Genomic DNA, 27,136 nt, shown 5'->3' with positions numbered 1-27,136 from the left:
TTTTGTATCGCTCAGCCTTAGCAGCAGCATCCCATTAGAAATGACCCATTAAAGGCACAGAAGCGGGACGGCAGCATTGAAGTACTGTAGAATTGCCACCAGCCCATCCCCTCCACCTTTAAGGGGGGTGGGGCCCAATGGGAGGCTGCTGAAGCTGAGTAGTGCTTAAGAGAGAAGATCACCACATGGAGGAGGCTGGTGCCCCTTTTACTGTGTTATTTCCTGTGGGGGGAGAGAGAGCGGGGGTGTGTGGGGGGGGGGGGGGAACTCTGCTCCGTCATCACTCCATCAGCATCGCTATCACCAAGGCCTAAGGAGAACCAACCAGGGAAATCCAGCGCAGTTAAGCATATGCAGCTCAGAAGATGCATAAGACACAAATGGAGGAAAAATCTCCTTACCTGTCTGATGTAATACCAGCAGACCACTTATGATGTTTAGCCTGGCAATCAAACACACACAAAAAAAAGAAAAGTTTAGAACTGTAGAATTAAAACATTCATTGAGGTAATCGGTGGAGAAAACTCCAGAAACAAAGAGCCACCACGGCGAGGTGCCCACTGCTGTGGAAACGGCTGGCACGCTCGCGCCATGCTCGTCCATCCTCAGTGAGGCCTTGCTTGCGTTACTTATCCAGGCTCACATTAAAATAAGAAGTTGACAGAAAATGGCAGTCCTACGCTTATCCGGCTAACTAAAAGCAAGAGAAGGCTGAATATCAGCATTTATTCAGCTATGTTAGGGGGGATAAGTGGCTCACTTTTGCTTAGCCAGATAACATTTTAGCCAGATAAAAAGTTAGCCAGTTAGTGGCTGCCAGTAACCACACCCAGGTATTCAAATGGAGTGGCACCACTTAAGCCAACTAAGCCCCAACCTAACAGGCTAAATGGAACTGACTATCAGGCCCCTCATTTTCCAAGGTATTACTCACTACTACTGATTATCACTGCGATAGCACAACTAAGCAGCAGAGTAGAGACAGAAGAGCCCCCTGCTCCATGGAGTTTACAATCTAATCAAGATACACAAACACCAATAGCAAGCTTCAGGGAATGAATTAGTTGCAGTAACAAAAGTTAGAATTGCAAGGCTACTTGCAGGAACAGCCAGTGTTTAAACTATAAATTAAGACCTTCATTTTCAGTTTTTATTTTACTTTTCCAGGAAATTTCAATGTTATAACAAAAAAAAAAAAAATGAATGGAAAAATGGCTTTTCCACTAATTTTTCTCCTATGAGTTATAACAAAATCATTTTTCCACTTTATTGTTATTGGACTCGGACCAATGATTAAATACGACCTGATGTGGCAAAACCTTGAGCTAAAATATGATGATGGTCCTATAAATAATAACAGTAATCTTGTATACAGCACATTGAGTAAGAAGAATTAGAGCTGCATAACGTCTTTTTAGTGAGAATTGTGCTCGTTGTGTCTTGAAAACAACTGTCGATATTGTGTGTGGGTAATTGAAATCTCCCCTTATTACTGCATTACCAGTTAGCTTCCCTAATTTCTCTTATCATTTCACTGTCCATCTCACCATTTCGGCCAGATGGACGGTAGTATACTCCTAACACTATTCTCTTCCCCAATACACAAGGGATTTCTACCCATAAAGATTTGATTGTACATTTAGTTTCATGCAGGATCTTTATCCTGTTGGACTCTATGCCATCTCGGACATAAAGCACCACCCCACCACCAAGATGCTTCTCTCTGTCACTGCGATATAATTTGAACCCCGGTATAGCACTGTCCCATTGGTTATCCTCCTTCCACCATGTCTCTGAGATGCCAATTAAGTCTATGTCATCATTCACTGCTATACATTCTAATTCACTCATCTTACGTCTTAGACTTCTGGCATTAGCATACAAACATTTCAAAGTGAGTTTTTTTTGTTTGCATTTACATTCTGCTTTTCAGTTGACAGGGTGAACTTTTCAATTGACAGGTGAATTTTTAATTATAGGCACTTGGACTACTTTTATTATTAGTGGAACCTCTCTGTTGGGATGCCCTAACTCTAATGCTTCATTAGTATCCTTTGAATATACCTCCCTCTGAACCATGAACTGCTGAGCAACTGTCTGCTTCTCTTTGTTCTAGTTTAAAAGCTGTTCTGTCTCCTTTTTAAAGGTTAGCACCAGCAGTCTGGTTTCATCCTGGTTAAGGTGGAGTCCATCCCTTCAGAAAAGACTCCCCCTTCCCCAAAAGGTACCCCAGTTTTTTACAAAACTGAATCCCTCTTCCTTTCACCATCGTCTCATCCACGCATTGAAACTCTGTAGCTCTGCCTGCCTCTGGGGATCCGCGCATGAAACAGGGGGCATTTCAGAGAATGCTACCGTGGAGGTTCTGGATTTCAGCTTTCTATCTAAGAGCCTAAATTTGGCTTCCAGAACCTCCCTTCCATATTTTCCTATGTCGCTGGTGCCCATATATATCATGACAGCTGGCTCCTTCCTAGCACTGTTTGAAATCCTATCTGGGTGACGTGTGAGGTCCGCCACCTTCACACCAGATAGGCATGTTACCAGGCGATCCTTACGCCCACCAGCCACCCAGCTGTCTACATTCCTAATAATCGAATCACCAACTATGATGGTCGATCTAACCCTTCCGTCCTTGGCAGAAGACCTGGGAGACACATCCTCTGTGCAAGAGGATGATGCACCACCTGGAAAGCAGGTCCTTGCTACAGGATTATTTCCTGCTGCACCCGGTTGATGCTCTCCGATCATGAGACCTTCTTCCTCCAAGGCAGCACCAGGGCTGCCAGTCTGAAGTTGGGACTTAGCTACTATGTTCCTGAAGGTCTCATCTATATACCTCTCAGTCTGCCTCAGCTCCTCTAGGTCTGCCACTCTAGCCTCCAGAGATTGGACTCGTTCTCTGAAAGACAGAAGCTCTTTGCAGCAGATGCACATGTACAATTTCTCACCGGCGGGTAAAAAAATCATACATGTGACACTCGATGCAAAGGACTGGGAGACCCCACTCTTGCTGCTGGACTGCAGCAGTGGCGCCAGCAGACGAGAAGAAAGACTGGTGGTAGGCCACCGTTTCAACTCAGGCCAGTGGAGCTGAAGAATGAGCGGAGGTACAATTGTGTGTTTGGGAGCGTGCCTGTGAGTGTGCCTGTGAAAGATAGAAAGATATGGGGAGCCTGCTTGTATGTGCCTGCACCTGTGAGACAGAGATTGGGAGCCTGCTTGTGTATGAGCCTGAGAGAGATTGGGAGCTTGCTTGCATGTGTCTGCCTGTGAAAGAGAACGATTGGGAGCTGCTTGCGTGTGTGCCTGTGCAAGAGCAAGAGAGAGATTGGGAGTCTGCCTGTGTGTGTGCCTGTGAAAAAGTGTCTACAATGTCAGGGTGACTGGAAATGAAACATTTCCAGATATGGAGGGGGGGGGCAATATTTTTTTATTCTTATTAGTTTTAATTATTGGGTGTTTGATATGTCTGCTGTTTTGAAATATTTGATTGATTTGGGGGAAATGTTTAAAGTTTCATTTTTTATCCATATTGTTCTTAATTATTAGGTGGTGTTCTGTTTGCTATCTCTTTTGAAATATGCTTTTAATTAGTATGGTTTCTTCACTGTTATGAATGATTTATATTTCTTGACTTTGTTTTATAAGAAATGGTGATATTTCTGTTTTTGATTTATTGCATTGCATATGAGTCTGACTTTTAGTGGTTTCCAGTCCACTTTGTCTCTACCTTACTATTTATATTTATGGCCTGTATTTGTGACCGAGGTTAGATAGTCTGCTAGTTGGGAAAATGCCTTGTACCTGTTGAGGTGAAGGTTTTTCTGACTTTGACAGAGGCTAGGGACCCATCATTCAAGGGGCTTCCTTGGATGCTAAAAATGATGGCGCTTAAGCCTACTGGATACTGAAATGCCTGCAACAAGTGGTGGAGATTGAATTACTATATCGAGATCCCACCCCGCCCTACCACACCATGCCCTCCGGCCCTCATTGCGCTCAATAACTTGCAATATGGCCAAGGCACAAAAAAAAAAAAAGTTTGCTCCACCCCCCTGCTCTAATACATGCACACCTCATGCACTGTGAGGCTCAGATCTTTCTATACATTGTAAAGCCAGACTCACTAGGATTTACTCCTCCTGTGAAAAAGGTCAAATGCAACGTATTCCAAGCCAAATAAAGTTAATGAAAGCAATCCAGAGAGTAGAATATTTCTTACTGAGCTGGAAAAAAGTGTTCTGTGTGTGTTAAAGTTAACTCGGAGGTGGAATTCCGCACGCTGCTCAAAAATACACAACCCATACAGAGAGCCAGCAGACCCTCTTTCAGACCTCTGGCAGAACTTTTGGCAATGCCTTTTCTGTTGCTGGTGCTGCGATTTAAGACTTGTTGTGGTTCATTATACCTTGTTGGGCTGGACAAGCTGGAGGGGGGACGTGGGTGGAGTGCCGCTGTCTATGAGCTCGGAGGTGAAGGCCACGTTTGCCACTTGCATGCATTCTTCCAGCGTCTTCAAGAAAGTGCTGCAGGTTGCCGTCAGGAGCAGGCCCATACCAGTCGTCTCCTGCAAGATTAACTGGATTCAGACACATCCTCAACTTCTACTGGTTTGTTTATTTTTTAAAACAAGAATTTATTGAATCTTGATCTTGGTATAGTACGAAACCCACAGAAATGTATCTGTAAATACCAAGCATTACATGCACATAACTGACAATCTGAAACACAGCTGTACCAGCGTATTACAAATAAACAAATACAAACCAAGAGGGAAAAGCTCTAAGTATTTCATATTGCTCAAAACCATGGTGGGCTGGCTAAATGGCTCAGTGGCTGTGCGGTGCCCTGCCATACAGTAGGGTCCTTAGTTCAATTCCTGGATAGGGCCTTCCATTGCCTGGGTTGGCTGGGGTTGTGGATACTGTGGAGGCAGGGTTCACAGCCGCTGAAAGGGGGAAGAAATCGTAATCTTCATGAAGGACAACATTGGGTGGCTGGGTATGCTGTGGGACATAATTAATTAACATACACCCTGGGCACGTGTGAGGCACAAAACTAAGCTGAGCATTTTACATTCACCTAGCAAGTACAGTACAATCAGCAGTAGCGCACACCTAGGAGAGGTTTAGCATGTAATTACAGAATAGTCTGTTTGGGGAGGAAATGACATCACCGAGCTATCGGCTGTCTAAACTGAGACTCCCACACCTGGACAGCAAATTGCTTTAAAAACTCGGGCATCCGTGATTATTTCTACCTCCCACCTCAAAATTTTTATTGGTGACACTCTCTGATGTCCACTAAGCAAAAATCAATAGATTTTCGGCAGTTTTCGTATCAGAAAACAGAGCCCAATAGTGAGACCAATTCCTCTAACATGGCGGTGGCGGCCTGTACAGATGAGGGAAGTGCCCGGCAGCTACATTAGGAGTGTGGATTCTAATCTACCTACCCGTTCCAAACATCGCAATTGATTGAGCAAACTTCACCAAGACTTTAAAACTTATAAGCAGGAGCTACTGGAAATTGTGGGTGAGATGAAAGAGGACATTGCGGATTTGGATACACAGGTCGACAAAACAGATACTAGTGTGGATTCTCACAGTGAGGATTTATCCCATCTGCATACGGAACATCAGACCCTACTGAAAGAATTCACCATACTAGCTGAGAAACTAGAGGATACTGAAAATTGGACCTGGCACAACAACTTGCGATTCCGTGGGGTACCTGAGACCCTGGAATACCAAGATTGTGACTCTGTGGTAACACAATATGTAGAAGAATTCTTGACTCTGCCATGTCTTCGGAGGCCTCCTCAACATTCCTCATTAAATTAGAATGGGTCCATCGCTCTCTTGGACGATGGTCAAATAATAAACCCAGAGACATTATAGTATGCTTCCATAGTTTTACTGTGAAGGATGAGATTCATAATCTTGCCCGTAAACAACCTACCTGGAATTGGAATGGGCACGAAGTCTCGGTATTTGCTGACCTTCTCCGATGACAATAAAAAAAGAATGGAGTTTCGGCCGGTCACCACTCAGTTGCGCAAGGAGTGCATTAAATATAGGTAGCTCTATCCCTTTGGGTTAAGTTCTCTTTCAAGGAAGTTTCTCATCGTATCAAGAACTTCACCGAAGCTAACGTGACTTTTCAGGAGATGGGATTGCCACCAGTAGCTGGTGCCTCCAATAACCCACCATCAGCACCAAGCAGGGAGGAATCCTGCTGCTGGCATCACACAAGGAAAGGAGGAAGACGAGTGAGGAGGAACTCTGTTAGTTCCATGACAACGAAGGAGGCAACTTGAGAACTAAGACTATTTCTTTTCTTTCTTCAACTTAACCCTCATAGTTGGTCTCAATCATTGAGATGATCGAAATGGGGGTTGGAAGGCTTGTTTGTCACCTGAGATTCTATATTTTCTTAGCGTTCTTACGTTTTGATAAGCTAATAGTCATCATTTACTTTAAATGTTGCTGCTAGCGGGAACCCGATGATTATGTCTCCTCCTGCATTATACCGTGATCTGTCAGTCCTCATGGGCAGATCACATAAGGTGTGGAATATGAGGGTTTGGGGGGAAAGGGTGTTCCTTATGCCATATACTGAAGTCAAAGATTCATGCTAAGGGAGGGTGAGCTGACAGTTTTTATGTGTGATGTTTGCAGGTTATTTGTGCGATCCTGGAGGGTGTTCTTTTTATGATGTATTTGCACTTGTTTTTTTCACACAATGTTTATCATGTTAACTTTTCATCATGGCGGGGTTTAAAATATTTTCTTTAAATGTAAAAGGTTTTAATACAGGCCAGAAACGGATCCTTTTTTTTTTTACATTTGTAGGTCACAAGTAAAAATAGCTCTGGTGCAAGAAACACATCTCCGGGCCAGACACAAATGCTTAACGCGTTTTTTTTAAATTCCCCTTACAATATTGGATGGCGCATTCCAAAACTGCTAAATATACAAGTGTAGGTATTGTCTTTCAGAAAGACTTCATTTTCTAATTTTAAAGTTGTTATAAAGACCCGGGGGGGGGGGGGAGGGGGTAGATTTATTTTGGTGATAAAGTAGAAAAGTAGTTCTACACATTAGTTTCTGTTTACGACCACAGGTACAACAAATTCTCTTCCACACTTTATCTGACCTCATAAGGGAAAAATCTATTGGATCAGTCATAGTAGGGGAAGACTTTTATGTTACCTTAAACCCCATCATTGACTCTTCTTCAGGAATAGGTACTGAAACCCAGTGCGGTTGGCATGGTCTAAAATATCTTTTATCTCAGGAGAACCTGATTGATGTGTGGCAATCATGTTACCCAAGCTCTAGAAATTACACTTTCTATTCTTGTCCATATAAATCATATTCTAGAATAGACTTACTATTAGTAGACAAGGGACTAATTAACAGAGTCTCATCTTCCCACATTGACCCTATAACGTGGTCCAATCATGCCCCAATATGGTTATCAATGTCTTTTCATAATTATGACATAGGGCAATTATACTGGAAATTGAATGATAGCTTGCTTGCCAATGATTACTTTTTAGATCAAATCAGAACTGTCATTCAATCTATCTTGATATAAATGATAACCCAGATATGTCACCAATGGCTATTTGGGATTGCCTTAAGGCTCATTTCATCGCTAGGGCAACTTAAAATAAAAAAGTTTGACTCATGAGAGGCGGGAGCTATTACGGCAGCTATTCTCTTTAGAGAGGTATCATAAAGCTTCGCTTTTCCCTCAGGATTATCAGGTATCATCCAAATGTAGAATGTGCCTAGCAGAGATGGACACAGCTCAAATTGCCCATAATATGGAGTTGGTAAATCAGCAATACTCTGAGGGTGATAAAGCCAGCAAGTTATTGGCAAACAAATTGCGAGAAAAACGTATTCAAAATCAGGTGATTAAAATTAAAGATGAGAAGGGGAATATATTGACCACAAATCAGGAAATTAGACTTTTACGTTTTTATTCGGGGTTATACAGTAGTGACTCCTCAATCACATCGGAAGCCATAGATACTATTTAATTGGTGTCTCTTTACCTGAATTGTCGGAAATACAATGTTCACACTTAGATAACTTTAGTGGAAGTAATTCATGCAATTAAACAACTCAAACCTGGAAAATCTCTTGGACGATAGATTCACAGCACATTTTTATCAAGCTTTTGATGATCTATTGGCTCCTCCATTAATGCGAATGTTTAATTCCTTGTGATTGGATTATACTTTATCTCCACATTCTAATATTGTTTGGATAACAATTTTGGCTAAGCCAGGATGTGATCCGGCGGTATGTGGCTCCTACCAACCCATCTCATTGTTAAATTTAGATTTAAAATTGCTTGCTAAGATACTGGCGGAAAGACTAAATTCTTTGCTGCTGACAATCATTCATCCTGATCAATCAGGCTTTGACGCAAGCCGTGTGGCCTCTGACAACATGCAAAAGATTATAGACATTATCTGGTGAAAGTGAAATAGGAATGACCCATTTCTGTATTAGCTATAGATGCCAAAAAGGCTTTTGACCTAGTTCATTGGCTCTTTCTTTTTAAAACTCTAAAAAACATGTAACTTGGTTCCTTTTTCATACAATGGCTTCATAAACATTATGATAATCTTAAGGTATGCATCAAGATTAATGGGGGATATTCTGATTTATTTGAGGTCAGAAGAGGCTCCAGGCAGGGATGTCTCTTAACACCTTTACTTTTCACCATATTTTTGGAACATTTTACCAATAGAGTTCGGGCCAATCCTAATATTCAGGGAGTTCAGATGAGAGACTTCTCATCTAAGATGTCATTATTTGTGGATGATGTGTTGTTTACTCTAACCCGGTAGATTCGGTTCTGGCCATAGTGGAGGAGATGGCAAAATTTAGTGCAATATCAGGATTCACTATCAATTGGGGGAAGTTAGAAATGTTTAATTTTACCACTCCAGCTACTCATTTACAATTATTAAAGACACAATTTCCATTTAAATGGTCCTCTAGTTCTATAAAATATCTGGGGATACATTTGGGGGATCTTCAGGACCATTTTCAGCTGAATTAACCACCCCCTATTGGCTCAAATTTATAAAGATCTGGAGGAGTGGAATAGGTATCACATTTCCTGGCTAGACAGGATAGCAATCATTAAAATGAATGTATTGCCCAGATTGAATTATTTATTTCAAAACACTGCACCTAGTGCTACCTACCCCAATGCTTAAGCAGTGGCAGAGGATAATTAGTCAATTCATTTGGAAAGTGAAATCACCTAGGGATGCTAGTTGTTATCTTTATCAATGTAAACTTCAGGGGGGTCTGGGAGTTCCCAATTTAATCTGTTATCATGCAGCATCTCACCTCAAGGTAGTCCTGGATTGGCACAAAAAGTCAGCTGCCTAAGATGTGGGCTACTTTAGAACAGGCGGCACTGGGTAGTATGCCTTTATTGGTGAGAGTATGGCAACCCAGAAAGACGTGGCGACCGCTGAGTCGGGTCCCTCCATCAGTGTCTCAGGCTCTTAGGATTTGGAAAACTTGGAAGCCTACATTAACAGGGGAACGAGATTACTATCTTAGTACTTCGTTGTTTGATAATATTGAATTTTCTCCTGATCTGCCCTCGTCATCATTTTCTTTATGGAAACAAAAGGGGATTCAGAAGTTTGAGCATATTTGGGGGGCACAGGGTATTTTGAATTCTGGGGAGCTCCAGCAAACCTATGACCTTCCGGATAGGGAGATTTTTTCATATTTACAGATTCAGCATTTTCTATGTGGCAAAGGGATTAAGCGATCTTTGACTCAAGGAGTCTCCACGTCTGAATCATTTTGTAGAACTGCAGATAAGCAACAAAAGGTACTGTCTAAATGCTATACACTTCGAAATAATAAAGACCTTCCATCTAGACCAGGATATATTAAGGCATGGGAACAAGATTTGAGGAGGACATTACCTGAGGAGGAGTGGAGATGTAGTCTGTTGGTAAGGGTCTCATTGCAGCTAATCTCATAGAAAATGGGTATAAGTTGCTTCTACATTGGTACTGCTCCCCAGTCCAGCTGTACCGCTTTTCTTTATGTACCTCTGATAATTGTTGGAAAGGGTGCGGGATTTTTTCATTTGTGGTGGGAATGCCCTTTTATTCAATCATATTGGCAGGAGGTGTCTAATTGGTTACAAGCAATAATGGATCTGAAATTTACCTTGCTTCCCACTCAAGCTTTACTGCATGTCCCGCTTGCTGAAGGGAATTTGTTTCAACAGAAACTGGCACAAAAGATTTTGGTGGTAGCTGGAGATCTCCTTAGCTCCATCGCTTCCAACTTTATTGGCTTGAGTGAATTTGGTATACCGTTTGTTCAAGATCACCACTTACAACATCATTCTTTACAAAAGTTTGATAAAATATGGTCTTTCTATATAAAATGGCTCGATGCACACACTCCAACGGGAGATATAAGGGCTTAATTGGTGGCTTTTCATTACTTTCCTTCTTTCTTTTATTCTGGTTATTTGTAATCATCTTTCTCCTTTTTTTCTTTGGAGTTTGGGATCATTGTATGTTTCCATTATCTGATCCTGGATAATTCTTTGACCTTGGTTACTTACCATTTAATATTTCATGTTCTGTATAATGCTTCTGATTGGCGAGAGCAATGGGGAGGGGATGGGAATTGGATATATATACATCTGCAAAAGACATTTTAGGGTTCAAAATTGGTCTGGTCATTGTGTTAAGATTTGTGTGTGGGGACAGATCACACCAGTATTATGCTGTATTTTGTCTTTAATAAAACTGTAAAAAAAAAAAAAAAAAAAGAATAGTTTGTTTGGTAAGAAAGAAATCTTTAAAAACAACTGTTTTAGTATTGCCTGGAAAGAGAGAGCTTGGATGACTGTGCAACAAGTGTAATTTTAACACACAGTCAGGTAATCACTAGCTCCCATACACAACGCTCCATTTGCAAGCTTGGTTTCATAACAGGACAGCAGTTTCTGGCAGCTGCCGAGCTGCATTCTACATCCGCAGTCCTGTCACGAGCCAACACAACGCATGCCCACGTAACCTGCATCGCTGCTGTCTTGCGCACAAAACTTTGCCCAGGCATCGCTACACTGCTGCTGGCAGCTATGATGATATTTCAGCCTCAGAACATTCTCAGCAGCACAGCTCAGTTTTATAACTCAGGGTGGCAGGCTGCTCAAGTATTCACCTGCCTGTGTAACTGAACAAAAAACTGGATACCACCTCAGGATCGGGCACATCGGCGGATGAAGCTGCCTTTGCCTTTTCCACTTGCTGAACGAGGACGTCGCAGTACAGTCTTAGTTCTGACATTTTCTTTTTCAAGGTCAGTGTGTTTTTATTAAACTCTTTAAAGAAAAAAAAAACAACAAAAAACAGAGACACAGATTAGGCTTTGAAGTTATCTTCTATGAGGCAATTTATCTGGTTAATCCATTAGCTCATCAGCCCAGCCAAGAAGGAAAGAATCAGCAGTCACTGAACAGGAAAGGGACCTGAGGGCTGGGGAGTCATCATCTCTGATGACCTCAAGGTAGCCAGTCAGTGTGCTAAAGCAGTGAAGGAGGTCAGTCATATGCCCAAGGGCAGGGATTACTATTAGGAAGGAGTGCTATGTCCATGTTCTGGAAACCACATTGACAAAAGGAAATGGAGGTAGTGAAGGAGATTCAAAGTGGTGCACAGCCTGCACTATAAAGCTTAAATTGAGAGATTTTAGAAAATAAGGATGCAGTCTCTAGAACAGTGTTTCCCAACCAGCGTGCCATGGCACACTTTTGGGTCTTCAGACACGATCAGGTGTGCCACAAAAAAAGTCACCACTGCCTGATGCTCAGATCCCAGGCCATCTCTACTCTCGGCATTGCACAGCAACAAGAGAGATACCAGCCGTGGCTCTTAAAACACGTGGGAGCTCCTTTCTGAGAACATGTGTAATCATGCCTGCCTCTTCTTCCTAGCTACAGCATGAGCCCTGGCGGGTGGGAATTAATGGACAGCTTGCAGGGCATGGATAGCTGGGCTCTACTTTGTGCACCACCTCCTCCTCCTCTTCTCTCCCCTGAACCTCTTCCTTGGAGTGCTTATAGCCTCTGTCTTATCCTCACGCTGAGTGAGATGGAGGGAGTGCGCACTAAGCACTGGACCTGATTCATTCTGAGTGTTGGGAGCAGCAGCATTGCAGGAACTCTGGAAGCCACATGTGGCAGCCAAGCTGCATAGGTGCCAGCTCTGTGGGTGCACTGGATGCTGAGCACACCCAATGCTGAATAAACTCCTTCAAAGTGTCCAGCGAGGGGGAACTTTTTATTGTGTTTAGCATCCCCAATCAGTGGTAAAAGTTGGCTCCAACTTCTCCCTTCTCCTGCACTTGAATATAGAGGCAACTGGCCCATTATAATGGGTTCATGTGTGTCTCCATCTTCTCTCCCTTAGTTTTAAATTTTGGAAGAGAGATTGATGGGGCTTTAAGTGCTTTCCTAGCTCTTCCTTTGACCATACAAGTCCTCTCCATGTCTGCTCTGCCTACCCCCGGAGGTTGGAGTGCCACACACTATTTTTTGTTAATGTAGGTGTGTCTTGGGCTTGAAAAGGCTGGAAAACACTGCTCTAACCACTAGGCCACTCCTAGGGAACAAGATATGACCACACTCTTCATGGGGGAAGGAGCGGAGTTGCTGCCTTTACTTTTATATTCTGCATTTCACAAGCAAAAAATGTTATTGGTATCTAATGATTTACAGAGTGTCATACATCAACTGTTCAAACACAAGTAATATGGCCAAACCCCATGCAAGCCTTCCTTATAAATGAATGAGATCCCTAAGTAATTGCAAATCCATCTTCTGGTGTTTTAAGGACAGAGACGTCACAAGCGAAGAATTGGAGCTTCTTAATTAGATGGCAGGTTATAAAAAAAAAATGGAAAAATAAGAACATAAGAAATCCTCTTTATACAGTTATCTTATTACCATGAACCAAGAAACAAGGAGCATATTTCTGTCCCCATCAGCACAAAACTGACCTATTTTTATTACCTACGCACATTTGCTGGAAAATCTAAACCTGGCACATTCTCTCCCTTAGGGATTTTATTTCAGATCTGGTTTTGCTATAATTTTCCTGAGCTCAAGTTGCATGCTCCTAATTGTGTACCTTAGCTACTTTATGAAGAGTGATTTCTTATTCTTCCCAACCAATAAAGGCAAAAGCAACACAAAAAGCTACATATGTTTAAAAATGAAATCTAAGAATGTGATGGGCTACACTAGAGGTGGGAATAGATTCCTGTCAGGTATGGCCGACAGATACGACAACTCCCCCTCCCCCATAATTCCTGATCCACGAAGGCTTTTCTCCCATTCTGTCTTTGGGAAGAGATCTTGATGAATCAGGCCCTTAAATGTGCTTGTATCCAGTAAAGAAAAAAATACACGTTGCACTTATTAGAATTTTTAATTCTTATAAATCACTATTATTAATAGTGCAACGGTTACGTTTTTGTGAACTTTAGCTACATGAACTTTCCGGAAGGATTAGCATAATGGCCAGTGTCGGTGGTGATGAAACGTTGCATGCGGACAGCTCATGCCACCAGGGAAAGCTCTCTTGCAGACTTGTTACCTTTTTCTTTCTTTGTCCTGATGTCGGTCAGACATGCCTTTGCTGAGCCCAGGGCCACCAGCCACTTCTGCCTTTCTGCTGCATTTCTGGCCTTCAGATAGAAACATTGCTCTCCAGGAATGGTCAGATCCATTCGAGTGTTATCTGCCGAGTGAACTATAAACAGTACAGACCTCAGTCAAAATTACAGTGTCAATATTAATTCAGTACTCTTACTAGTACAAAGAGACCACCCTGGGCTATTCTGAATATATCTGGTAAGTAAATTTGGATTCATACCGCCTATAGTGTTTTCTGACAAACTGTATCTGTATTTAGTTGTTTTTTAATTGTATTTTGTTTGGTTTTTTTTTAGATTTGATTTGTAGTTTTTATTACTAATTTTATTTTATATATATATTGCTTTGTTAGCTTTGTGTATTTTATTTGTACATCGCTTTGTTTTACATTTGTAATTAATTGTGATTAATCAAGTATTAATAAATATAAACATACTACCACAGAGTCAAGTTTTCCAGCCATTTTATTAATCCAGAACAAAAAAATATTTGTCCTGTTTTGTACAAAGACTGAAGATCTGGGCCACACTACAATTTATCATAAGCTAGAATGTCTAATACAGGAAATTAGGACAACCCTCGAGAACTATTCCCAAATCTCAATTGCAACTCCATACAACCACTCAAGCTCCTCTTACCTCGCCATCCTCTTACCTCGCCATCCCCCTGCTCAGCTATCACCCTTCCTTCCCCTAGTCACCATCTCTGCCATGACCACCACACCTGTTTTCTCCACACCTGGCCGAGGCACAGGTGCTGCTGAGGAAAGGATTACACAGTGCATGGGAACATGAGTCAGAATGCACTCAGTGCCCACAGCAGCCCCATCCCAATCCAACACAGTGTAATCTTCCTCCCTGCTCTCTTTAGCTGTGCTTACACTCCTCACAGTCTGAAGAACAATCACACACAATTCATGAGCTTGCAAGAAGCATTCTTGATGGCTGCATTATGAATATATTTTTTATATGCAAGACCAGGACACTTATTGTTAAGCAAATTTAAATAGTCATTTTCCCTCAGTAAAACCAAACTGGCACATTCATACTAACTGAAGTAACATGAAGGGAAGAGACACAGAAAGTAGTGCAAGGTTGACATTAGTGACTTGATAATATACTATTTACTTTGAAAACTGAGACATTGATGTCCATACTCGGCCACTGTGCAGCTCAGCTAGTTAGCAGGATAAGATTATCCTCTAATTTTAGGACAACCCTATGGACCAACCAGAGTTAGATGGATAACTTATCCAGGTAACCAGATTACCCCTAATCTACAGGGTCATTCATCAAAATGTGTTATGGAGTTAACGCATGTGATAACACATTAAAGCATGCATTAATGCTATCATGCATGCGATAATATGAAGCAAATGCAAATTTTTTGAAGAGGTGGAATTGGGCAGGATTAATTAAAATGAAAGGCAATATCGCACAGTGCGATAGCATGCGTTACACTACCACATGGTTTTAACACTGTAAATAACTATACCTTGTTTTCTGGCGTTAAGCTGTGCAATTACCCATTTCGATCGAGAGAGAGAGAGAGAGAGAGAGAGAGAGAGAGACTATTTGTAAGGCCTTCATAGTACTCAACTATTTATATTTCTATAGGAGGGCCAGCTAATAACTCGAGGTGAGGTGGTGGTGGTGGTTTAGGGGCCAATTTTACATGCAGAGTGAGACGTACAAACTGCACAGTACATCTCGGTTAAGATTTGACGTCATTTGGAGTGAGGAAAGTCTCACAAAGATGAGATTTCTACTATGTTATCTCGGCCTAGCTTGCTGGGTGAGATAACATAGTAGACTTTCCTCATGCCAAATGACGTCAAATCTTCACCGAGCTAGTAGCCGGCCCTCCTATAGGCATATAAATAGTTGAATACTATGAAGGCCTTATAAATAGTCTCTCTCTCTCAGCACTTTGTGCGCTGCGATACTACCTATAGGAAGTGCTATGTTACCGCCCCTCTCTCTTACCGCGGGTGTTATCCATGCGATATTATAGCATTTTGATGATTTAGGGGTTATATGACTAAATTCTAGCCAGATAAGTGACTGAATATGGCAAATTTTCCATTTAGCAGGATAATGTTCGAGTTACCCATCTAAATGGCTTTTGAATATGGATCACATTCAGACCAGCATAAAAGAACTGTAAATTAAAAAACTTGTGTGTTGTTGTAGCTACTTTACAGGGTGTACTGGAAGGAGGGATTTCTTTCTGTTTTCTCAGCCGTACCCATTCCCTAGACAAGAAAGTTATTTGAGCAGGAACAGGAAGTGAGCCAAGGAGCCTGTGAAAGCATGTTTGATTTTGAAAATAGAGGTGAAAATTCATGAGATTTTTAGACTACCTACAACATACAAATTATGAAGAAGATTCACATGAGCCTATTATAATGTACCTTGGGATGGGGAAGACATTTTTTTCTGCTGAAGAACAGACTACAAATGGAGAGTATTCTCTCACTTTGCACTAGATTTGTAAGAAGAGAGCCCTGTTAGGTGATTTGAAGTAAGCTGGACTTCAGACTTCTGGTCTCTTTTCAGCCTAACCAACTGTGTATATTACATAGAGGTGTTTTATCCACGTCACATTCCCAATCCAGTTTTAATAAAGTCATTGTACTTTTCAGACACAGATATGCCAGTGCAAACATACCAGGCTCCACAGCGGTGAATCTCTCACTGATCTAAAAGCAGACTGACTTTCCTGAGGCCACCAGCTGGAGGCAGCATAGACTCTTTCCCCACTCCCATCATGGCTGCCTCTCTAATCTCTGGCAGCTACTGTGTTGGAGATGAGCCATTGCCAGTCAGGAGGGTGTGGGAGGCGGGAATGCTGCATCTTAGAGAAACCGGTGAGAGCAAGGTGAAAGACAGAGGGTAGGACGGGAGAGAGAAGGGTAGATATACCTGGTGCAGTAATGAAATGTGGGACCCCCACATTTCATTACCACCACACACCACACTCCCAAGGCTTCAGGACTAACCATTAACTTCAGTGTGACAAAGCTGCGCGATAGCGTCATAAAGTAAGAGAGAAGAAGAAAGTGTTGTAGAGGCGCACATTAGAAGAATTAAACATTTACTATTTTCTTTACAATCTTTTAAAAACATGAAAGTGACCAAGCTGTAACATTTGCAGGGTATGAAAGTGTGGATTTGTTGGGTTTTGTCATGCGCTCAGCGCACAGCACAAAGCGTGTGGAATGACGTCGCAGAGCCCTCTCTCTCTTCCTTGGCATGGGGCTCTCTGACTTGCACACTCAGGAAAAATGTTCAGGCTGCTGCAAGCTACTGAACTGCATCCATCCCCATGCAGGCTACAATATGGAGATATCTGCTTACGTTATTGTGAATCAGAAGTGCAGAAGGTTGGATTTTGTCTGGTGACCACTTTCCCCCTCCATTCCCACAGTGCCGTCATCCCACACAGGAAGCCTGACCTGCAAGTGGCTCATATACATCTAGCCGGAATCACATTTGATGGTGACAGCTGGTACTGCACCTCTTTCTGGCCCATATTTGCTGGGTTGTCATCTGTTTTTGCCACCCCGTGCAAATGATGGTAAAATTATGTTAAACTGTTCTTACCGATCATTTTCTCTCTCTGAGTCCTGTTACACCAGTCCATTACTCTTGGGGGATTTCCTTATTCCTCAGCTGTCAGAGACAGAAGGCACACACTTTTTCATAACCTCACTTCTGGTCATAAAAAGGAAAGTGGTCTCAGGCCCCTGCCAGTAGCCTCCTGTCAAAGCAACTAGACTTGCTCTTTTTTTTTGGTCCCTTAAGGTCACTCTCCCTCAGGAGTGGGGGGGAGGGATGAAAAGGTGGAAGAAGGAAAGAGAGAGAGTGTTAACCCTGTGCAACTCTACTTATGGCCCTTATATTCCTGGGTGAGCTGGACTGGTCCAGCAGGACTCAAGGAAAGAAAATTATCAGCTAAGAAAATTTTTTCGTCTACTAGACCAGTTCATTACTCTTGGGAGATACAAAAGCTGCCCACTAGGATGGACAGCAGGAAGACAGGGCTGCTCTATGGGCCCCCGATCCCAAAGGCTGATTCCTGCTTGGCCTAAACTTCCAGCTTGTAGTGCTTGCAGAACGAGTGCAGGGATGATCATATGGCATTCCTGAGGATTTCACGTGGGGAAACTGAAGATGCTTCTTCCCATTATGACACCTGTGCTTCAGTACAGTGGGTATGGAGTGCCCCTGGCACTTGCCCACCATAAAGTATATAAACCAAAGACATGGGTCTCTTTATCCATCTTGTTATTGTGGCCTTGGGGGATGCCTCTACCTTTTGTAATTTGCTAAAAAGCATGAACAGTCTTGTTGGACTGCCTGAAGCAGTTTGTCACTTTCAAGTACTTTAACATCATAACCAGCATACATCCAGTAGATGAAGACTACTCTCCTTCCTTTTACATTCCCTCCTCCTGAAAGCTGACAGCACCATTATCTGATTCAGATGGAAGCGAGACACTACTTTTGGAAGGTATGAGGGCACCAACTTAAAGGTGACTGAAGACAGAAATGTTACTAAGTAGGGCTCTATACATGAGAGGGCCTGCAACTCCGAAATGCATCTGGCCAAACAGACTGCTAACCGGAAGGTAGCCTTTAGTGACAGATCCTCGATGTATGCTTGCTTCAAAGGCTCAAAGAATGCTCCTCCCAATGCTCTAAGGACTGAGGGGGGATATGATAGAGGTCTTTAAGATCATGAAGAACGATCGACCGAAGAGCTGTCGTATCTGCCTCACCTCTCTTAGAAAAAGTGTACCACATCTGGATGTTTGGTAACGTGGATGCCTTTAATGTGGCCTCTATAGCAGGATATGGCTGTCACCTGCACTCTCAAATAATTGAGCGCTAAGCCCTTAGCTAGACTTTTGTGTAGAAAATTTAGGATTCATGAGATATCTGACTTTAATGCAGAAGTTCCATTTTCCCAGCAGTAGGATTCTATCTCTAAACCCTAATATAGGTTAATGAAGTTGAGTTCTCATGAGCTTTCAGCATAGTTGCCACTACCATCTGTAAGTATCCTCTGCTTTGCAGCTGAGTCCTTTCAAGGGCCAGGCTGCAAAATGGAGATGTGTCGTTCACTGGTACTAGACCTTGCCAGAGCAAATCCTGGTCTGGGAAGTTGAAGGAGTATTGCTGCTAGCAGCCTTATTAGGTCTGCATACCACGGTCTCCTCAACCAATCTGGAACCACCAGTACCACCTTTGAGGAGTGATTTTCCATACTCTTTATCACTGCCTATAAACAGCCAAGGTGGGTATCCATACAGAAAGCTGCTCTTGGGCCGTGAACCTTGCCTCCTTCTGTCAACTGAAGAACCAATCTGACTTAGCATTGCCTTGAGTTGCCATGAAGTTCATCACTGGTAGCCCCCATCTTTCCACTATTAACTGTAATACCTGCAGCTGAGCTCCATGCTCCTGGGTCCAGCTTGTGCCTGCTGAGAAAGTCTGCTTGTATATTTTCTCTTCATGTTATGCAAGATGCTGACACCTAGGTAATGTTTCTCTATGCCCAAATGAATATTACTCGCTTATTTCCTCTACAGATCTGAGAGTGCATGTACCTCCCCTACTTGTTCACATACGCCACCACCAAGGCACTGAGAGGACTTTGACTGCTTTCCCCTCTAGCCTTGGCAGGAAGGCCTGAAGCACCAACCAACTGGATGGCCCTCAACTCCAACCTGTTTATTGGCCATAGCACTTCCTTTTCTGACCAATTCCCTTGAGTCATCTGGCCCCATCAATATGCTTCCCACCTGACCATGTTGACATCCATTGTTACCATGACCCAGTCAAGAGTTTCTAAGTCTACACCTTTTATGAGGGTGTAGGGTTTTGCAGGGTTCCAGCCACCAGTTCAAACTCTCCTTTGCTGTTCAGGGCATCTGTAGGCAGCGATCATAAATCTGGGAGGCTGGCGACCAGCGAGGCAGTAGAACCTATTGCAATGGGGGTATATGTGCCCTGACCCAAAGAACTAAATCTATTGCGGCTGTCATTAACCTTAATAACTGGAGGTAATCAATATCCTGGGAGGCTCTAGGTGCAAAATATCTTTACTTGTTCCATTATTTAGGCACTCTCTTAGGTGGCAGGTACATACACCCTTATCTTGTCCCAAAGAACATGCCTAAGAACTCTAGCAACTGGAAGGGTTCCAAGTTGCTCTTTGCATGGTTCATCATCCAGCGCAGCCTTTCTTTAAGCCGGACTATCAGACTCTCCTGGGTGGATTTCATTTTGTTGAGACAGTCATCCAAAAGGATGACTGTCTCATCCCTTGTCTGCTTAGGACTGCCACTATGACTACCATTACTTTGGTAAAAGTCTTTGGTGCCATCACAAGTCCAAAGGACAAGGTCTGAAACTGAAAGTGCTGGCCTAAAACACAAAAGCAAAGGAAGCCTTGAAATGATGGACTCATGAGGATATAGAGATAGGCTTCTGCCAGATCCAATGATGCCAGAAATTCTCCTTTTCTTACTGCCACCATGACTGAGCAGAGAATCTCCATCCTGAAGTAATGTACCCTCAAACACCTGTTGATCTCCCTTAGGTCCAGGATGGGTTGAAAGGTATCATCCTTCTTTGGTACTACAAAATAAATTCAGAATGTCCCTTGTCTCTTTTTCTGGGGTGGAACTGGGACTATAGCTTTCAAGTCCCATAGCCTTTGACGTGTCATTTTTTCTGTGTCCCTTTCGATTTGTAACATGCAGGGAGAAATCATAAATATGTTTAGTACTGGGGAGATGCACTCAGTTGTGTATCCCCTCGAGATTATATTCAGGACCCGATATAATTTGGGCTGACTCCATGTAATACCATGCTAGGCACCTGCCTACTGATATTATCAAATGAGGGGTCCACTTGATATCATTGTGCAGGGCAACTAATACCTGCGGCTGCAGGCAGTTCTGTTCTTTTCCTCTTGGCCTGCAAACGAACTGGGATTTAACTTTTGATGTATATGCTTTACTCAATTCTGACACTTTACCCTTGCATTGGTATTTGAGCTGCTGCCTTCTAAAGCCTGTTCAGGCACCTTCTGTCTTTTGGAAGCCTTTGGCGCTTGGTTTCACCCAGTTCCTTTACTAATTTATCCAAGTCTTCCCCAAATAGGAGTCCTTCACCTTAAAGAGAGCTTATAAAAGCGTGACTTGGATGCTGAGTCCGCTATCCAATTATGGAGCCAGAGCAGCCTCCTAATTGCCACTGTGGAGGTGACTGTCCTTGAGGCAAGCCAAACCAGGTCATACAAAGTATCCGTCAAAAAGGCTACTGCCAATTCCAGATGCGCAGCTTCCTGACCCTCGGCAATTGCTGAACCCAGCATAAGATTGCCCACACCACACAGCCACCACCAATGGAGGCCTAAATTTGCCATGGTCCCCATGGAGGATCCCTTAACGCCATACCTCACTTTACCGGGATGGAAGTTCTATAAGCCACTGCCGATACTAGTGCGTCCACTTAGGGACCACAACAGCTTGTTCCTTTTCTCTGCAAGGAGGGGGCACAATTTCCCCATCACCCTGACATCTCTTAATCATTTGAGGGGGAGTCCCATTCTGCTAGAACCATCCACTTTAGAACCTCATTCAACAGTAAGGATCTCAACAGCTTCCTAATTTCTTGAAAAATGGGTTCCCCATCTGTTAAGTCATCTACCTTGGAGAATGAAATTCTCAAAGCTGCCTGTACACTGGAAATTAATACTGCAAGCTTCTCTTTCTGGAATAGCCCACAGAGAGGCACTTCTTCTATCCCAGCACCACCCCCCTAGAACGTTCCACATGGGTTGCACCTTTAGTCCTCCCTCTCAGCTGCACTTTTGCTGGCCCTCCAAATTTGTCTCTATTGAAGAGGCTTGAATTGACTGAATAATGACTATGATGCAGCAATCTGGGGTGCTCATATAGCTATAAAAATTATTATATGCTGATTTATTTATTTTAATGTGATTTCTGCTAATTCAGGAAATCCCCTCGAAGCCAGAGGCGTTCCTAGGTACTTCAAAGATCTGGGGCATAGACCCATATGTCCTTCCTTTCTTCCCCCCACCCAACCCTGGCCTCCTAGCGTTGTCCACTTTTCCAAAGACCAGAACTGAAAAACTAGCAACCCCAGGACAGTGGCAATGAACAATCTAACAATAGATCAACAGAACCAATACAGCCATCAATGATGAGTGATGTACTCTTGATACAATATGAAACACTATGAGAATGACAGAGCATTTTCTGCATTGATGCATGCATTGTATTAATACTGTGCACTGCTCATTTTTCCCAGTGATATGGAAATAACATGAGTGCATCAATCATCCATACCCTTTACTGATCTCTTCTTAAGGTGATCCTAACAGCTGACTGAGGGACAGAGACATACCATAGAACATACAGTCTTTGGGTTACAGTATTGTTGTTTATAATTTGATGCTGAAAACAAAGTGACAATGTATCCTCTGAAAAAAAAAATTAAAATTACAATATAGTAAACTTCCCATACCAAAATAGTGCTGCCAGCACTCACACAGCCTACCTATGGAAAGGAAACACTGCAAATATTACACTGGGCCCTAAAACTCCAATACACCTCTTATTACGGTCTTTTTCTGCCATCGTGTTACTATGTTTCTATTAAATATAGGGAATCTCTGAGGAAGCAATAGGAATTATAATGTTAAATTAATTGGAGGAAGGCCAAACTAGATGAGCCATATAGTCTTTTTTGCCGTCATGTTTCTATTATCAAGAAAATAGAACAAACGAACTGCTATAGATTCCTACATAGAAACCACACACTAGCAGATTACTTTAACTTGGTCACAGATGCAGAACACATACAAAGCCTCACCAAATATATAAAAAGGCCATAAAGTATAAACAGAAACATGCAGACAAAAACTGAACTGGAAACCGCAACAAGACAGGCTCTGTATGCAGTACAACAAGGAAAAAACAGAAATATCACTATGCCACATAAAACACCAAACTATAAAATCAAGAAATATAAAACATCATGATAGTAAAACCAACCTCCTAAAGAGAATAAATATTTCAAAAGAGCTAATGAAAAGAATATCCAATAATTAAAAACTCATAAAAATCTTTAACATTTCCCAAACACCAATAAGATATTTGAAAACAGAAAATATATCCAACATGCAATAATTAAAGGAAATAAGGATTTAAAAAATCCCCTGCAATCCATACCTGGGAACTTTTGATTTCCAATCATCTTGAGTTGGTCGCAGATTATGGGGGGGAGGGGGTGTGGAAGAGAAGGGATGAAGGCATGCAAACTTTCTCCTTGCTTACAAACTCTCTTACACACATTCTCTCTCTCTCACACACACATGCACAAACCTGCTCTCTCTCTCCCTGAAATGTGAAAGCAGCAGCAGCCTCCTCCTGAGCCCATGCAGCGTGTCTCACACAAATACAAGCTCTCACACATGCTATTGCTCACACACACACGCACACAAGCTTTCACTGTCCCTGGAATGTATAAACAACAGACTCCACTCTTTGGCCCCACAGCCCAGCTAACATGACAACTTCCTATCTCCCACTGTGTGGACTGGATCTGGCAGCCTTCTTTCTTCAAACGTGCAGCTCGGGCCCGAACATGGCAGCCTAATTTCTTCCGCCATGCGGCCCAGACCCCAACGTAGCAGTCTTGTCTCCTCCGCCACATGAGCTGGGCCCAGATCCATTCATGGGCCTTCTCTGTGCAGCCGCATGGCCAGGGCCTGATGTGGCATTCTTCCCTTGTTCCACCGTGGGCCTGGCCAGGATTGAAAAAAAATAAAAAATTTGTGGGGCAGCTGAGACTCGAGGCACTAAATTTTAGACTTGTGTGCCCGGTGCTAACAATGGCCCTGCTCTAAGAAGTTACAAATAAAAATAATCGTACAAAACACCCCCTTCAACCAACATCTCCATTCTAACCCATTCTAACAACTACCTATTGACACTTGCTCTATTCCCCTAAATGTCCAGCTCCCACCACCATTTACAAAATAACTAATTAAAATGTAAAATAAAAATAAAAACAAAACCCACTTTACAAAAATTTCATCCCAATGCCAGCTGATAAATCCACTACTACATCAAATGGTCACTCTTACTCAAATAAAAATAATACCACAATCTGCTGCACAGCTGATGACATATTACTGTTTGCTTCCTATACTGATTTTCAAGCACCACATCTTTTCACCATGTTGCAGGGAACTATGGTTGGAGTTTGCTATTGCATTGACTAGACTAAGCTCCAGAGCAGGGCCCATAATATGTATATCTGTACAGTGATACATATAACTAGTAGTGCTTTAGAAATGATAAATAATAGCAATTAGTATCCTTTCAAAATCAGAAAACAAATTGCTATTATTTATCATTTCTAAAGCACTACTAGTTATATGTATCACTGTACAGATATACATATTATGGGCTCTGCTCTGGAGCTTAGTCTAGTCAATGCAATAGCAAACTCCAACCATAGTTCCCTGCAACATGGTGAAAAGATGTGGTGCTTGAAAATCAGTATAGGAAGCAAACAGTAATATGTCATCAGCTGTGCAGCAGATTGTGGTATTATTTTTATTTGAGTAAGAGTGACCATTTGATGTAGTAGTGGATTTATCAGCTGGTATTGGGATGAAATTTTTGTAAAGTGGATTTTGTTTTTATTTTTATAAAGTGGATTCATTTTTATTTAACATTTTAATTAGTATATATATATACTAATTATATATTAGTGCAGAAAAATGCTTGTGAGCTCCTCCTTGCTCAGTTCATAAAGACACACACACAAAAAAAAACCAAAGGAAAAAGAGTTTCAACAACCTACAGAATTTTATTACATTCTACATTGAACCACATGAACTCAATGTCATTTCACAATGAATCGGAAAGTCATTCTCTGTCCCTGCAGTAACATTGCATCCCTTCTGTCAGTTCCTTTCTGTAACAAAATCCAGTTTATGGTAAAGCAAAATGGGTAATTGCCAGGTTCTTGTGGCCTGGTTTTGGCCTCTGTTGGAAACAGGATGCTGGGCTTGATGGACCCTTGGTCTGATCCAGCATGGCAATTTCTTATGTTCTTAAGATGGATGGAAAGAGAATTGTCTAGACAACATTAGGCCTCTGTTGCAGAATCCGCCTTTGTCTAAACCAGGGAAGGCAACTCCAGTCCCCGTGCCGGATGGGTTTTCAGGATATCCACACTAAATATGTACGAAATGCCTTCCCTGCATGCAAATACATATCATGCATATTCATTGTGGATATCCTGAAAACCAGACTGTCTTGTGGCACTCTAGGACCAGAGTTACATATCCTTGATTTAAATGCTGAAGATAAACTAGCAAACCACCTTCCGAATCATGAAGATCCATGCCACTGACATAGGCTACAAGATCATGAGGTCAAATGCCATTTTGCAGCCACAGAAGCCATGCTTCCTTCATTATAGATTAGCAAATATGATCACCCACATCACAAACCTGACATCAAAGATAAAATAGGATCCAAGACAAACTTCAGCTCATTCCACGGCCTCCTGGGATCGGAATCTGGTTACAAACCCCAAATCACATATGTTAGGACAGCTCTGACATGACTGTTGTCTCTGCTGGCTACATGATCCTCATTAAAAAGCAGCAGAGAAATCATTTTAAATTCTCTTTAGTAATGAGTACAAACACATCCACTGGTAAGTGAAATAAGAACATGTACTATTTCCAAAGAAAAAAGTTACAAAAAAAAAAAAGAAATAGGAAAATAAAATGCCCCAAGCATGTTTTCCAGCCCACAAATGGGAGGCAGCATAAATCTGCAGCCTGATTATTCTTCTTGGGGGAAAGAGGGAGAAAGCAAGTGCTTGGGACAATTTAAGAGTAAACCTTAGCTTTAGGTAAAGGACTCCATTCTTGAGTCTGGATGGACAGAATATGAGCGGGATCTTTGAGCTTTCCTTATTTGCTCATTTTATTGAATTATTTGGGAAGCAGGACAAGCTAATGTATGAAACGGATCCTAAGTTTAATACCTTGCTTCAAGAGACACTTATCAGTGTAAAACTCCTGGGTACTCTGGCAGTAGCAAAAGCTGATATAATGTAGAAGAGCATGATTATTATTTACTTTTAATGCTGGTACACGTCAAACATCCTTATTTTATTTATTTAAAAACGTGTATATCGCAAACTTCCATACAGCTTTGTGTTCAGAGCAGTTTACATAAAACATGCATAAAAAAAAAGCCTATCATAACAATAGCTACTAAAATGTCATAAAACAATACTTAGATACATTTCATACATTGTCCTGTCCAAATGCCTCCTGGAACAGCAATGCCTTCAATCCTTTTCTGAACACCTTAACATCTACTCTGCACAATTGGAGGGGTACTGCATTATAACCACTGGGGGCCACACAAGAAAAAGCTCTAGCTCTTGTTTGTTGTAATTTATAATCTTTATGAGAAGTGGCCATTAAGAGTTCATGATCAACGCAAAATACGTGCTAGCATGTATGTAATCAATTTAGCTGGAAGAATGCATGGTGGCTCTCCATATAGTAACTTAAAGACTATAACCATTAACTAAAATTGCATCCTAGACTTAATAGGCAACCAATGCAAACTCTTCAAGGCTGGGATAGTACGGTCAAATTTCAATAAACCGAGCAAAAGCCATGCTGCAGAATGTTGTATTAATTGTAATACAAGCAACAACTTGTCAGGCAGTCCTATACAAATTGTACTGCAATAGTCAAGATGAGCAAGAACAAGAGCTGCAAAATAGTATGAAATATTCCTTCCAAAGATGTTCTACCTACCCACAATAATCTTGTCCTTAAAACATTTTATACTAAACCACTGCTACCTAACCAGATTTTAATTTCATGCATACCCTTATTAAATGTTTGTATGGAAATGGTTCCAATCATTTCACTCAGAATATATATCTAAAGTTTATCAGCATATAAATAGTATACTACTCCCAGAATCTGCAAAATGGGACACAAAGGGACAATAAACAGATTAAAAAGAACTGAGGAGAGGGACGAGCCCTGCAGGTCTTCAGTAGATAATTTCTGCCATGATGAACTTTGGTTCATTACATGTACAGAGTGCTTTCTATTATCAAAAAAATGACCAAACCAGTTATATACTGTTCCTGCAATCCCAACGGCTCACAACCGGGACAGTAATATACTATGACTCACAGTATCAAATGAACTGGAGATGTCCAACTGCATCAAAATTCCAGTCAATCCATGATCCAAATTGTACAACAATGTAACAAAGATATTATCAAAACCTCAGCGTTAT

The 27,136-nt window shown here is 41.9% G+C and overlaps 1 protein-coding gene across 1 annotated transcript in view; it reads right to left on the bottom strand.

Annotated features, from left to right (window-relative positions):
• The window catches only part of PLEKHA8 (pleckstrin homology domain containing A8), a 103,996-nt gene that overhangs the window by 44,364 nt on the left and 32,496 nt on the right, over positions 1 to 27,136 (bottom strand). The window contains exons 3-6 of the mRNA XM_029589207.1: positions 13,679 to 13,834; positions 11,279 to 11,403; positions 4,412 to 4,570; positions 402 to 442 (exon numbers count right to left, since the gene is read on the bottom strand). Coding sequence (XP_029445067.1) covers positions 402 to 442; positions 4,412 to 4,570; positions 11,279 to 11,403; positions 13,679 to 13,834 — 481 coding nt within the window. The remainder of the gene's footprint in view (positions 1 to 401; positions 443 to 4,411; positions 4,571 to 11,278; positions 11,404 to 13,678; positions 13,835 to 27,136) is intronic.

This window comes from Rhinatrema bivittatum, chromosome 2 (genome assembly GCF_901001135.1).
Source record: "Rhinatrema bivittatum chromosome 2, aRhiBiv1.1, whole genome shotgun sequence".
NCBI lineage: Eukaryota > Metazoa > Chordata > Amphibia > Gymnophiona > Rhinatrematidae > Rhinatrema > Rhinatrema bivittatum.
Note: the sequence above shows the minus strand (reverse complement) of the source record. Positions and strands in the feature narration are given on the sequence as shown.